At 39.8% G+C, this 13,391-nt stretch overlaps 1 protein-coding gene across 2 annotated transcripts in view; it reads right to left on the reverse strand.

Annotated features, from left to right (window-relative positions):
* Positions 1–1,782: 1,782 nt before the first annotated feature.
* Positions 1,783–13,391, reverse strand: part of LOC142742665 (E3 SUMO-protein ligase RanBP2-like) — a 186,206-nt gene continuing 174,597 nt past the window's right edge. For both annotated transcript variants that reach the window (XM_075852663.1, XM_075852662.1), the window contains exons 25-28: positions 9,185–9,277; positions 5,832–5,977; positions 4,823–5,096; positions 1,783–2,137 (exon numbers count right to left, since the gene is read on the reverse strand). In XM_075852663.1, coding sequence (XP_075708778.1) covers positions 2,019–2,137; positions 4,823–5,096; positions 5,832–5,977; positions 9,185–9,277 — 632 coding nt within the window. In that variant the 3' untranslated portion in view covers positions 1,783–2,018. The remainder of the gene's footprint in view (positions 2,138–4,822; positions 5,097–5,831; positions 5,978–9,184; positions 9,278–13,391) is intronic.

The raw sequence follows: 13,391 nt of genomic DNA on the forward strand, positions 1-13,391 counted from the left end.
TATGGTAAATCTACTAGGAGCAATGCTTTTAAGACAATGCCTTTGTTATATTGAATGGCAGAGCGCTTGCTATATATTTTTTTGCCTCATACACTGGACAGATTGCTTACATATATCTCTACTTCGGCAGCTTGTGCAAGGTCTGTCCTGTGTATAGAGCTTGTGTGAGCCTTGTCTATTCAGTAAGGGCTTGTCCACACGTAACAGAATTGCTGCAGAAAATTTCTGCAGCAATTCCGTTGAAAGTAGCAGACTTTCGTCTGCCGCAAAAACTGAGTTTTTGACTGCAGAAAACGCTGCGTTTTTCACAATGCTGGGAGATGGTGACATCTCCTCTGAAAAATGCAGCAATTCAGTCCACTTTGCGCAGCAGGAATTGACATGCTGCTGTCCGAAAAATATGCACCGCAGGTACATTTCTGCTCTGAGTTTTTATGCAGTGTGTGGATGAGATGTTAAATCTCATCCACTATATGCTGCTATTGTATTCTGCTGCAAATACGCAGCAATTCCGTTACGTGTGGACAAGCCCAAGCCCACCATACAGCACCAGTCCTAGCCCGGGCACTACTTTTTGAATTTAGCATTTTCATTTCAGCATTCAATAAAATGAAAACTCATGAGCTGTATTAAGATTGCACCAGTTTTAACAAAAAACAAGCATGAGCTATGACAAATTTATTAAGAGGCACACGTCAGGAGCTGGCCTAGAGTTCCGCTATATTTTATGCCAGTTTCTGGTGTAAAAGAGTAAATGCGTCGGGTCTTTTGCCAAGTTCCGTCCACGTTTTTTTTTTTTTTTAATACTGGCGAGAGAGGGAGAAACGATCCAAAAGTGATTTTTTTTTAACGAAAACTGGTGTAGGAGTATTGTGTTCGGACTGAAGCACCCACCTAATAAACTATGGATTTAAACTACAGGAGATTTGTTAAGTTTTTCACGTGAATGTGCAGAAAGCAAATAAGACAACATATAGGGGTTTATTTAATTACCTATGGTAAAGATGGTTCATCTCTGCTTGACATACCAGATATTGCAATAGAGCAGCTTCCACACTTATACAGGGTTTAGGTATTAGGGTATGTTAACACGTGCACATGCCATTACGGCTGAAATTACGGAGCTGTTTTCAGGCGAAAACACCTCCGGAATTTCGGACGTAATGGCATGTGCAGGCGTTTTTCGCAGCGTCCATTACGGACGTAATTGGAGCTGTTTTTCTATGGAGTCAATGGAAAACGTCTCCAATTACGTCCCAAGAAGTGACAGGCACTTCTTTGACGCGGCCATCTTTTGACAGCGGCGCGTAAAAAAAAAAATTACCGTCTGCACAGTACATCGTAAAACCCATTCAAATGAATGGGCAGATGTTTGCCGACGCTTTCAAGCCGTATTTTCGGCCGCAATTCCAGGCGTAAAACGCCTGAATTACATCCGTAAATAGTGTGTGTGAACCCAGCCTTAGGGCTATGTTCCCCAACCTGTAACAGTCCACCAGTTAAAAAAAAATAAAATAAAAAAAAAATACAATACAACTCCCATCATTGGCATCCTCTGTACATTGGAGAAATGCCTAACCCTGCAGCAATGTTACCTCTTATGGTCACTGACGGGTCCTCTAGCTTGACAAATTCAGAGACATTACATTTTGTTGCGGCCATGCATATACTGTAACCCGTGTCTACCATATGTTGTGTCATTACTGTAAAAGGGTTTCTGTACACTCTTCTATTCACAAAAGTAACATGCAAAGGAAAAATCAGATTAAAAAAAGTAGACAATGATTTCACTCTGAACTTTATTTACAATACTAACATTTAAAAAATAGGGCTGTGTTCTTACAAGTGCACAAAGAAGTTTACACAAATGAAAATCTATTTATGGTTACTTGTCTTTATTCTGGAAGGATACAGGGGGCGTACTTCTGAAGCACAACTTTGATTGAAATCTAACAAGGGCCCGTCACCGGATGAGCCATAGAATGCTCGATCAGCGGCTTTGCAATGACTTTTGTTGATCATTCAATTAAGACATTTTGTAGAATCCTCTGGCATTCCTCAAACGTTTTCTGGAAAGAATCAGCCAACTCCTGGGTTTTGAATCTGGCTGCAAGTTGCTCGATCCTTCCTTCTTCTCCTGTAAAGGTAAAGTTGGACAATTTAGAAGCTTTGTCGAGATGTTATTCTCTGCAGAGCACGGGGAAGGGGAATCACGCACCATCAATTTATTACTCAACATTTAGATACACATTGGGGAGAATTTACGGAGACTGGCGTTTCATATACACGCCTCTTAATAAATTTGGCGCATCTTGGGCTGTCCACGCACCCCTTTCCGCTAACCCTTACCCATTTTTGTTTTCTTTAATGAAAAGTGACAAGAGCGACATAAGTGTTTTGTTTTTTTTTAAATAGTTTCAAATCTATGCGCAAAACAGGTGTGAACCAAAGAGTTTTTGTAAATAATTGTATTCCCTGTGAAATAACTATTTCATAGGAATCATTTGTTAACGGAACATCTTTTCTTAGAACTCTATGTTGTGCCAATCCTGGTATTCCTCCTAAAAATGTATAAATTAGGCTGTGGTCTCAGATTTTCATGCAGTTTTTTTTAGCTAAAGCCAGAAGGTGTTTCAAAAGGATTAAAAATAAAGGAAGAACTTATACTTTTCTCCTAATCACGATGTGTGAACATAACCTTAAAGGGGTTGTCCGAGATACCATCATATTTTCAAAAACCCCTTTAATGCCTGTAATTTGGAAAATGTAAGTATAGTACAAATGTATTTACATTTATAAAGTGGCCCCGTTTCCAGATCCTGCCGTGTGGTACTTGACGGGTGACATCACTCTCTGCCGCTTTGTTGATCTTGAATTATTTTCCGGGTATACGACACGTCACTTGTCACGTGGTGGATATCGGCTTGTTCTTTTGCAAAGCGCATGCGCGGCCCCTGCTGTTATCTCGAAAACAGCAGGGACCACGAGAACAGCATTGACAGCGCATGCGCGTTATGGGCTGTGAAGCAGAACAAGCCGATATACACCACGTGACAAGTCGTATACCCGGCAAAGAATTCAAGATCAACAAAGCGGCAGAGCCAGTGCAGAGAGTGACGTCACCAGTCAAGTTCCCCACGGCAGGATCTGGAAACGGGGCCACTTTGGAAAATGTAAGTATATTACAAACGTATTTACATTTATAAATTACATGCATTAAAGGGGTGTTTGAAAATATGATGGTATCCCGGACAACACCTTTAATGGACAACTGGTACACACACACACACACACACATATATATATATATATACATACACACATACACCTATTCTTCCCCATTTTTCCTTAAAAGTAATGAAAAAACATATGGATTTAAATAAAAAAACACCGAAATAGCTGTTTTTTGCTCACGACACTTCTTCAAAAAATTTAATAAATAGTGATAAAAAAAAAAAGTTCTTATGTACCCCAAAATGGCACCAATAAAAGCAACAGCTCGCCCCACAAAAATAAACCCCCCACACCTGTCAATTGAAAGAATTATCAAAAAACTGTGGCTCTCAGAATATGGCGACACAAATGTAATTATTTTTTTAACAATTAGTTTTTTCTTTGAAAAGCAGCAAAAAATAAAATAAGGAAATTTGATATTGACCCGCAGAAAAAAGTTAACATGCTATTTTTACCGTACGGCTAACGCCGTAAAAACTAAGTGCAAAGATAAAAGGGAGGAATACAATTTTTTTTAATACCAAGTTTCCCAGTACATTAAATGGTATAATAAATGGAGCTGTGAAAAGCCACATGTCCTGCAAAAAAAAAAAAAAAAAGCACTCAAATGGATATAAAATCGATGGGAAAAATAAAAAAAATATGGCTTTTGGAAGGTGGAGGAGGAAGAAACAAAAACATGAAAAACGACTGTGGCAGCATGGAATTAAAACAGGAAATCTAGTCAGAGAGCCGTGCTGTTTTTCATTGGACACTGGGCTGTCGGTTCATAAAAAGAATCCCTCTAACGCAATCAAAAAGAGGTCCACCCTCACCCTTTGAATTCCGCAAGCAGAGTTGATGGTGGCATTCAAAGGTTTCTTTGATCTCCGCCATTAGAGCAGGGTTGTGGCTGTGTATTACAGTTGATGCCACTCTCCTGATCACATAGGTACACGTGCAAAATAACCTACAGCCTGAGGGATGCCATGAGAAATTGAATTCCCTGCATCTGCTCGGTTTCCATCAGTGCTTCTCAAGTATCACCATGTTCTGCTTAGTAAGGCCCCAGTAGAAAAAGTTTGAGAAATCCTGGTTTACAGGGACTAACTTTCAGCAGTAGTAAATTAAAGGGGTTTTCCAAAAGTCATAAATTAATTCCTATCCACAGGATTGGTGATCATTTTCTGATCACTGGGAGTTCCACTGATGGGACTGCTGGACCACAGTGAGGACATTGAATGGAGCGGCGGTTGCGCATGCAGCTGCGACGCCATTCAATATCTATGGGAATGATGGAAACGGCAGAGTACAGTGCTCTGCTTTTTTCCATCATTCTCAGACATTGAATGGAGCGACCAGCGCATGCTCAACCGCCGCTCCATTCAAGCTTCCCCTCACTGCGGGGGGTGCAGTGAGAAGGATCTAGGGGTTCGGGACCCCCGTTGTCATTATTGGTTTATGCCCCAGCAACTAGAAAATTTTCACCTATCTAGTGGATAGGTAAATTAGGATTCTGGGAAAAATCCTTATACTTAAATTTATATGATAGAATTGCTGATCATTAAGATTTATTTTGGACATGCTTCCTTTTCCAGCAAATACTTACCAGAATAATCCTGTGCTGTCCAGACCAGCGCATTATTAGACGTGTTTAAGGGCGCCAGTTTTATTTCTTTTGAGATCACGTGGTTAGCACAAACTTTATGTACTTGATCTCGACGCATCAGAATACGGTAACGCTTCATCTCTTGATGGAAAAGGATTTTTAACTCCCCTACTCCTCTCTCCTTCCACTGATTAACATCTCTATCCCACCGGTACAGCTTTACTCTTTCTTTAAAAAGAATATCTTCATCTTCTTCTCCGGACTTAACTTCCACCTTAGCAAATCATAGAAAAAGCACAGCGGTTATAGTGTTTTGTAGCTTAAAGGTAACAATGTGATAGATCTCCCAATCTTAAAGATTTCTCCTCCCCTATTTGTACAAAACACAGTACAGATCACAATGCTAATCATACGATATTAGCCATAAAGGGGTTTTCCCAATTAGAACAACCGCTAATTGGCAAATTCTAAACCGATCCTGAACACTGGGGCTGCTTTGACCCCACTCCTCATTGGAGAAATGGCTGTACATGCTGACACTTTCCATTGGAACAATTAGGAATAACTGAATCCTGCTCAAAATCCGAGGTCTGATCTTGGCTGGGGTCGGATTAACGTGTCATAAAAGTCTTACTTAGCATTTTGAAGAATTTTCCGAACGTATTCATAGAACCAATTTAGATCAGTTAATTATTGGGTTTTCTAATGTCTGACGTGGCCTTGTCATGTGTTATCATCACTATGGGCTATATTTTCTGATTAAACCATTTCTCTTTGATAGTCTTTTTTTAAATGTATCAGTAAAAAACAAGAAAGACAAACATACTATTTTTTTTTAAACTTATTTCCTTTAAAAAAATGTGTATTTAAAGAAAGATTCACATTTTTACTGTAACGTGTGCAGTTGATATCCGTGTTTAATGAGTAAAACATTTGAATAGCAGCTCCACTAATAGGGAGGAAAACAGGACTGGCAGGTTTCATGTTAGAAAAGTACATTCAATATTACCTCTGGCAATGAAACAATGGGCTCGAAATGCACATCATCGCTGTGAGCCGCATCTTCATCACTTTCACCTTCATTTTCAGACTTTTGACTCTGTACAATAGAGCCAAACACAGCTGCTCCCGTGTTTGCCCACTGGAAGTTTGTATCTGCAAGTATTTAAGACAAAGTTGACAAATATATATCTATATTTTTTTTTCAGAAATATTAAACACAATTTCATATGCTACGGTTTAGATTTTCATTATAGCATATAATGGCTGAAAACTTCAGTGAAACCGGAAAAGTCAGTGAGTTAGCTCACACTTTCACAAAAAGTTCAGCCGCCCCTCTGGAATGCTTATACGCATCCAAGCAGTTCTGAGATTATTTTCTCGTGACACATTGGACTTTATGTGAGTGGTAAAATTTGGTTTATATATTCAGTGTTTATTTATTTTATGAAAAATAGCAACATTTTGAGAAAAATGAAAAAAATAAGCATTTTTCTGATTTTAAACGTATCTGCTTGTAAGACATAGTAATGACACACAAAATAGTTACTAGTTCACATTATAGGTCTACTATATGTTGGCATCATTTTTTTGAACCTTCTTTGATTTTCCTAGGATGCTACATGGCTTAGAACATAAGCCGCAATTTCACTTTTTTTTTTAGGTACCAATTCAGTTCTGAAGTGGCATACATATTAGAAACCCCCATAATACACCCATTTGAAAAAGACCCCTCAAAGTATTCAAAACAGCATTAAGAAAGTTTCTTAACCCTTTAGGCGTTTCACAGGAATTTAAGGCAAAGTAGAGGTGAAATTTACAAATTTCATTTTATATGCAGAAAATCCTTTTTATTCAATTTTTTTTTTGTAAAACCGGTGGTTATAAAAGAGAAATGCAACTTAATATTTATTGCCCAGATTCTGCAGTTATTAGAAATATCCCACATGTGGTCCTTGTGCGGTACTGGACTGAAATGTCAGCCTCAGAAGCAAAAAAACACCTGGTGGATTTTGAGGCCTCCTTTTTTTAGGAATATATTTTAGGCACCATGTCTGGTTTGAAGAGGTCTTGTGGTGCCAAAACCGTGGAAACCCCCCAAAAGTGACCCATTTGGCAAACAACACCCCTCAAGGAATTTATCGAGGGGTATAGTGAGCATTTAGATCCCACAGGTTTTTTTTTTGCTGCATTTTGTGAAATTAGGCTGTGCAATTGATAAAAATTTGTACCTTTATATCTGAAAAAATGTAATTTCAAGGAATAAAGGAGAAAAAGCATCCCAACATTTGAAAAGCAATTTCTCCCGATTACGGAAATACCCCATACGTGGTCATGAACTGCTGGTTGGACAAACGGCATGAGTGCTATTTGGCATGTAGAGTTTGCTGGATTGGTTTCTGGGTGCCATGGCACATTTGCAGAGCTGAGGTACCAGTACAGGGGAAACCCCTTTTCCATTTTGGAAACTAGACCCCTTGAGGAATTCATTGTAGTTTTCTTGTGGTGCATGCGACTTCTTGATCGAGTTTTTAGTCTATTTTTTATTTATTTTTTTAAGAGGCGTGGTGAATAAAAGACCGCAAATCTACTATTGTTTTTAATCCCTTTTTTCTTACAGGGTTCACCATGCGCTATAAATGACATTCACTTTATTTTGCGGACTATAGTTTTTTTTAATGTCTTATGGCGTTTGCACAATCAAATACTTTTTATAAAAAATCATATGCTTTTTGTGTTACCTTATTCTAAGAGCCATAACTTTTTTTTATAGTTCAATCAAGAAAGCCGTGCGAGGACTTGTTTTTTGCGTAACGAACTGTAGTTTCGATCAGTACCATTTGGGTACATGCAACTTTTTTATCTCTTTTTATTCCATTTTTTGGGAGGTGAAGTGACCAAAAATTTTTTATTCTGGTATGGTTTATTATTTTCATATGGCACTGACCGCGCGGGATAGATAACAAAATGCTTCTGCAGTTAAGTCCATTACGGACGCGGCGATACAGATTATGCATAGTTTATTTTTTTTTAATAATAAAGACTGAATGGAAAAAGGGGGATTTTTACTTATGAATCTTTATTTTTATACAACTTTTTTTTTTGTCCCACTACGGGACTTTAAGGCAGGAAGCCCTGATCGCACATGCGTAGTGCAGTCTATTAAAGCGGTCAGCTACTAAAAGACAGCAAGACTTTGTCAGGACCCACTAGGCTTCTGTAGATGGCATAGCCGGAAGCTATTGTTAGGCCTCTGGTTGCCATAGCAACCATCGGCGCCTGCGATCATGTCTGTCAGATGGTGTTTTAACCCCTAAGAAACTGCGATCGCTATTGAACGCGGCTTCTAAGGGGTTAATCGGTCCCTGCTGAAGGAGGTGCGGCAACTGCTTTACGAGGCAGCAGTTGTCACAGCACCTGTATGTGCCGGGAGGGGGCGGAATGGCCACTCCTCCTGTCAAGGTACTATTAGATCATGGAGCGTGAACGATGCGCTCATCCTGACCTAATAGTACGCCCAGGAGCGACATCCACGGACCGATGAGAGCGATCGCCGTCTTCTCTCATTGGTTCCGGGCCGGCAAGCTGTGCTCCTCTGCAGTCTCAGACAGTGGGGATTACAGCCCCTGTTCTCCCGCCGACTCATTTAAGTAGGACATTGCTCTGATTGGTCCGTGAAAATTCACGGACCAAATCAGAGCGATCGCCGACCCAGGATTGCTCTCATTGAGAGCAGTCCCGGGCCGGCTAGCAGTGATGGTCAGCTGTCTGTGACAGCTGTCATCACATCTCTGTCACCGTGCACTAAGACACGGTGACTATGATGTCATAACGAATATATTCATCATGGAGCATTAAGTAACTCTGCTCGTAGATTCGTCACGGAGCATTAAGGAGTTAAGAGATCAAGGTCACAAGACCCAAGAATCAGGGCCCCAGCGGACAGTATCACACATGAGATACAGGGCCCAGCAGACAGTATCCATTTACTTAACCTGCTTGCTCCAAGTCGGGTCCTCTTCGGCTTATGTTGCAGGACAAGCTCCTGATGCACTTCAGTGTCGCAACATTATGTGAGCCGCGCATACAACATCCTGAATAGCGTCAAGATCCAAGCGCCGCGCCCGGAGCTGAAGAGGACCTGACTCAAGAGTGATGTGGGTAAGTATATGGAGGAGTTACTGTAGTAACTGGGCTTGTGTGGCTTACTACATGGGCACCAGTCACTTCAGTAATTGTTGGGAGGGCCATAACTCCCCTTGGCTACAGGGCCGGTCGCAACTGCAACCGATATATAGCTACGCCACTGTATACATATCAGTATTTACTTAATCCTGAAAATTACATTAATTCATAACCTACCTTTGGAACCAAAAGCAAAATCCCCATTATCTGTTGCCAATTCTGCAAATGACATTCCTGATGTAGTGGTTAGGCCAAAGGAGAAGCTGATAGCTGACAAAAAAAGCATACAGACATAGGTAATTAAAGTCAAAAACAAAAGATTTATACATATCAACACAAGAACAATAAGTCACAGCTTGTAAGGAGTTATGACCACTTAGATTTTACTTTATTTTTTTAACTGGTCTAAATGCGTTTGTTTTTTTAATACATTAACCCCTTAGTGTCTAAGCCTGTTTTGGCCTTGTGGACACAGCCGATTTCTGCAAATCTGACATGTGTCACTTTGTGGTAATAACTCCAGAATGCTTTTGCCTATTCAAGCGATTCTGAGATTGTTTTCTCGTGACATGTTGTAATTTATGATACTGAAAAATTTCGTCGTTAAATTCAATATTTATTTGTAAGAAACGCCAAGATTTAGAGAAAATTAGCAAAAATTAGCATTTTTCTAAATTTAAATGTATTTACTTGTAAAACAGATTGTAATACCACACAAAATAGTTACTAGTTTACATTTCCCATATGTCTACTTTATGTTTGCGTAGTTTTTTGAACATTCTTTTATTTTTCTAGGACGTTACAAGGCTTAGAACTTTAGAAGCAATTTCTCATATTTTCAAGAAAATTTCAAAAGCCTATTTTTTCAGGGACCAGTTCAGTTCTGAAGTGACTTTGAGGGCCCTATATATTAGAAAGTCCCCAGAAGTCACCCCATTTTTAAAACTGCACCCATCAAAGTATTCAAAACAGCATTCAGAAAGTGTTTTAACCCTTTAGGCGTTTCACAGGAATTAAAGCAAAGTAGAGGTGAAATGTATTACAAATGAATTTTCGAAGAAAAAAAATGAAATTTGTACATGTTTTTCTGTACCACTGAAGGTTTTACCCAAGAAATGCAACTCCATATTTATTGCCCAGATTCTGCAGTTTTTAGAAATATCCCACATGTGGCCCTAGTGTGATAATGGACTGAAACACCGGCCTCAGAAGCAAAGGAGCACCTAGTGGATTTTGGGGCCTCCTTTTTCTAGAATATATTTTAGGCACCATGTCTGGTTTGAATAGGTCTTGTGGTACCAAAACAGTAAAGACCCCCAAAAAGTGACCCCATTTTGAAAACTATACCCCTCAAGGAATTTATCTATGGGTATAGTTAGCATTTTGAACACACAGTTTTTTTGCTAAATTTATTTGAATTAGTATGTGAAGATGAAAATCTACTTTTTTTGTGAAAAAACGTAGAAATTTAAAATTTTTGCAAGGAATTAAGTAGAAAAAACACCCCAACATATGTAAAGCAATTTCTTCCGATTATAGCAATACCCCATATGTGGTAATAAACTGCTGTTTGGACCCACAGCAGGCCTCAAAAGAGAAGGAGCACCATTTGGATTTTGGTGAAATAGTTTTCAGTGCCGTGTCGTGTTTGCAATGCACTGGAGGGATGAAAACCGTGGAAACCCCCCAATAGTGACCCCATTTTGGAAGCTACACCCCTCAAGGAATTTTTCTAGGGGTAAAGTTAGCATTTTGACCCCACAGTTGTTTTGCTGAATTCATTGGAATTAGTCTGTAAAGGTAAAAATCTACTTTTTTCTGTAAGAACTTAGACATTTTTAATTTTTACAAGGAATAAAGGAGAAAAAGCACCGCAACATTTGTAAAACAAGTTCTCCTGATTACGTAAATACCCCATATGTGGTAATAAACTGCTGTTTGGACCCACACCGGGGCTTAGAAGGGAAGGAGCGCTTTTTGCCTTTTGGAGCTGGAATAGTTTTTGGGTGTCATGTCGAATTTACAAAGCCCCCGAGGGACCAAAACAGTGGAAGCCCCCCAAAAGTAACCCCATTTGGGAAACTACACCACTTAAGGAATCTATCTAGGGGTATAGTGAGCATTTAGGCCCCACACATCTTTTGCAGAATTTATTAGAATTAGGGCGTGTTATTATTTCCACTAAAATGTTGAATTTTTTCAATTTCACAAAGGATAAAGGAGAAAATGCCGCCCAATATTTGTAAAGCAATTTCTCCCGAGTACGGGAATACCCCACATGTGGTCATAAAATGTTTTTTCATTAGAAAGTAATTAACCCTTTACGAACGGATTCATGTTTTGCTTTTTTCTTTTTCGTTTTTCCTCCCCGCTTTCCGAGAGCCACAACTTTTTTTATTTTTCCGTCAATAGAGTGGTGTGAGGGCATAATTTTTGCGGGACGAGCTGTAATTTTTATTGGTACCATTTTTTGGTACATAAGACTTTTTGAGCACTTTTTATTACATTTTTTGGTAGAGCCAGGGTGACCAAAAAACTGTGATTTTGCCGTTTAAAATTCTTTATTTTTCACGGCGTTCACCATGTGAGTTAAATAATGGTATATTGTAATAGCTTGCACTTTTACGGACGCAGCGATACCGATTGTGTATTTTTTTACATTACTTTAGATAAAAAATTTGAAAATATTGTTTTTTTGGACTTTAAATATTTATTTAATTTTTTCCACTAATAACTATTTACTTTTGTTTTTACATATTTTATTAGTCCCCCTGGGAGACTTGAACCAGCGATCGTTAGATCACTGGTAGAATACACTGCAATACTTATGTATTGCAGTATATTGTGATTTTTACAGGCTCCTGTAACAGCGTGATCGCTGTTTCTGTCCGTTAGTCCCGGGTATCAGCTGTAATACACAGCTGACACCCGCAGCGTATGGCGCGGGCTCAGCGCGTGAGATGGTCCATATATCACCCCCCACACCACGACATGCTATTAAGTCATGGTGCGCGAAGGGTTTAATGCACAGCGGATGGTGCAGAGTGAAAATTACAATTTTCCACTGATGTGTCATTTTAGTGCACAATATGTTGTGCCCAGTTTGTGCCACAAATACCACATAAAATATTAACAGGGTTCTCCCGAGTATGGTGATGCCATATCGGTGGACGTAAACGGCTGTTTGGGCATGCTGTAGGGCTCAGAAGGGAGGGACGCCATTTGGCTTTTGGAGCGCATATTTTGCTTGGTAGTAGCTCTGGCGTTTTGCTGGTATTTCAGTTTATAATGTGGGGGCACATGTAGAGTGGGCAGAGTACATCAGGGCATAATAAGAGGGTATAATAATGGGGTAAATAAATAATAATCCACAGATATGTGGCCAGTGTCGCACTTATAAATGGCACCCGATCCTATCCGCTTTTGGAACGCTCTGTACATTTTGCATCGCCATAATCTGGGAGCCGGAACTTTTTTTATTTTTTCACCACCGGAGCCGTGTGAGCGCTTATTTGTTGCGGGACAATCTGTAATTTTCATTGGTACCATTTTGGGGTACATGCGATTTTGTTGATCACTTTTTATGCCATTTTTCGGCAAAAACCATCAATTCTGACAATGATTTTTATTTATTTTTGACGGCGTTTACCCTGGGCTATAAATGACCATTATATTTTATTCTGCGGGTCGGTACGATTACGGCGATACCATATGTATATAAGTTTTTTTTATGTTTTGCAGCGTTTGCGCAATAAAATAACTTATTTAGAAAATAAATTATTTTCTGTGTCACCATATTCTGAGAGCCATAACTTTTTTTATTTTTCAGTCCAAAAAAGCTGTGTTAGGCTATGTTCACACGGAGTATTTTGGGGGAGGAATATCTGCCTCTAAATTCCGTTTGGAACTTTGAGGCAGATATTCCTCTCCCTGCACGCCGATTTTCGTGGCGATTATCGAGCCGTTTTTCGCCCGCGGCCATTGAGCGCCGCGGGCATAAAACAGCGAGAAATACGTTCTCCTGCCTCCCATTGAAGTCAATGGGAGGTCAGAGGCGGAAGCGCTCGAAGATAGGGCATGTCGCTTCTTTTTCCCGCGAGGCAGTTTTACTGCTCGCGGGAAAAAGACGCCGACGCCTCCCATTGAAATCAATGGGAGGCGTTCTCGGGCCGTTTTTGCCGAGTTTTGCGACACGGTTTCCGCGTCAAAAAACTCGGCAAAATACCCCGTGTGAACATAGCCTAAGGGCTTGTTTTTTGCGGGACGGGTTGTAGTTGGTATCGGCACTATTTTGGCGTACATGCAACTTTTTGATCACTTTTTATTGCATATTTTGGGAGTTAACTGCTGATCGGCAACGGGGAATGCAGGGCAGACACCCTGC

Source organism: Rhinoderma darwinii, chromosome 2, assembly GCF_050947455.1.
Source record: "Rhinoderma darwinii isolate aRhiDar2 chromosome 2, aRhiDar2.hap1, whole genome shotgun sequence".
Lineage (NCBI taxonomy): Eukaryota > Metazoa > Chordata > Amphibia > Anura > Rhinodermatidae > Rhinoderma > Rhinoderma darwinii.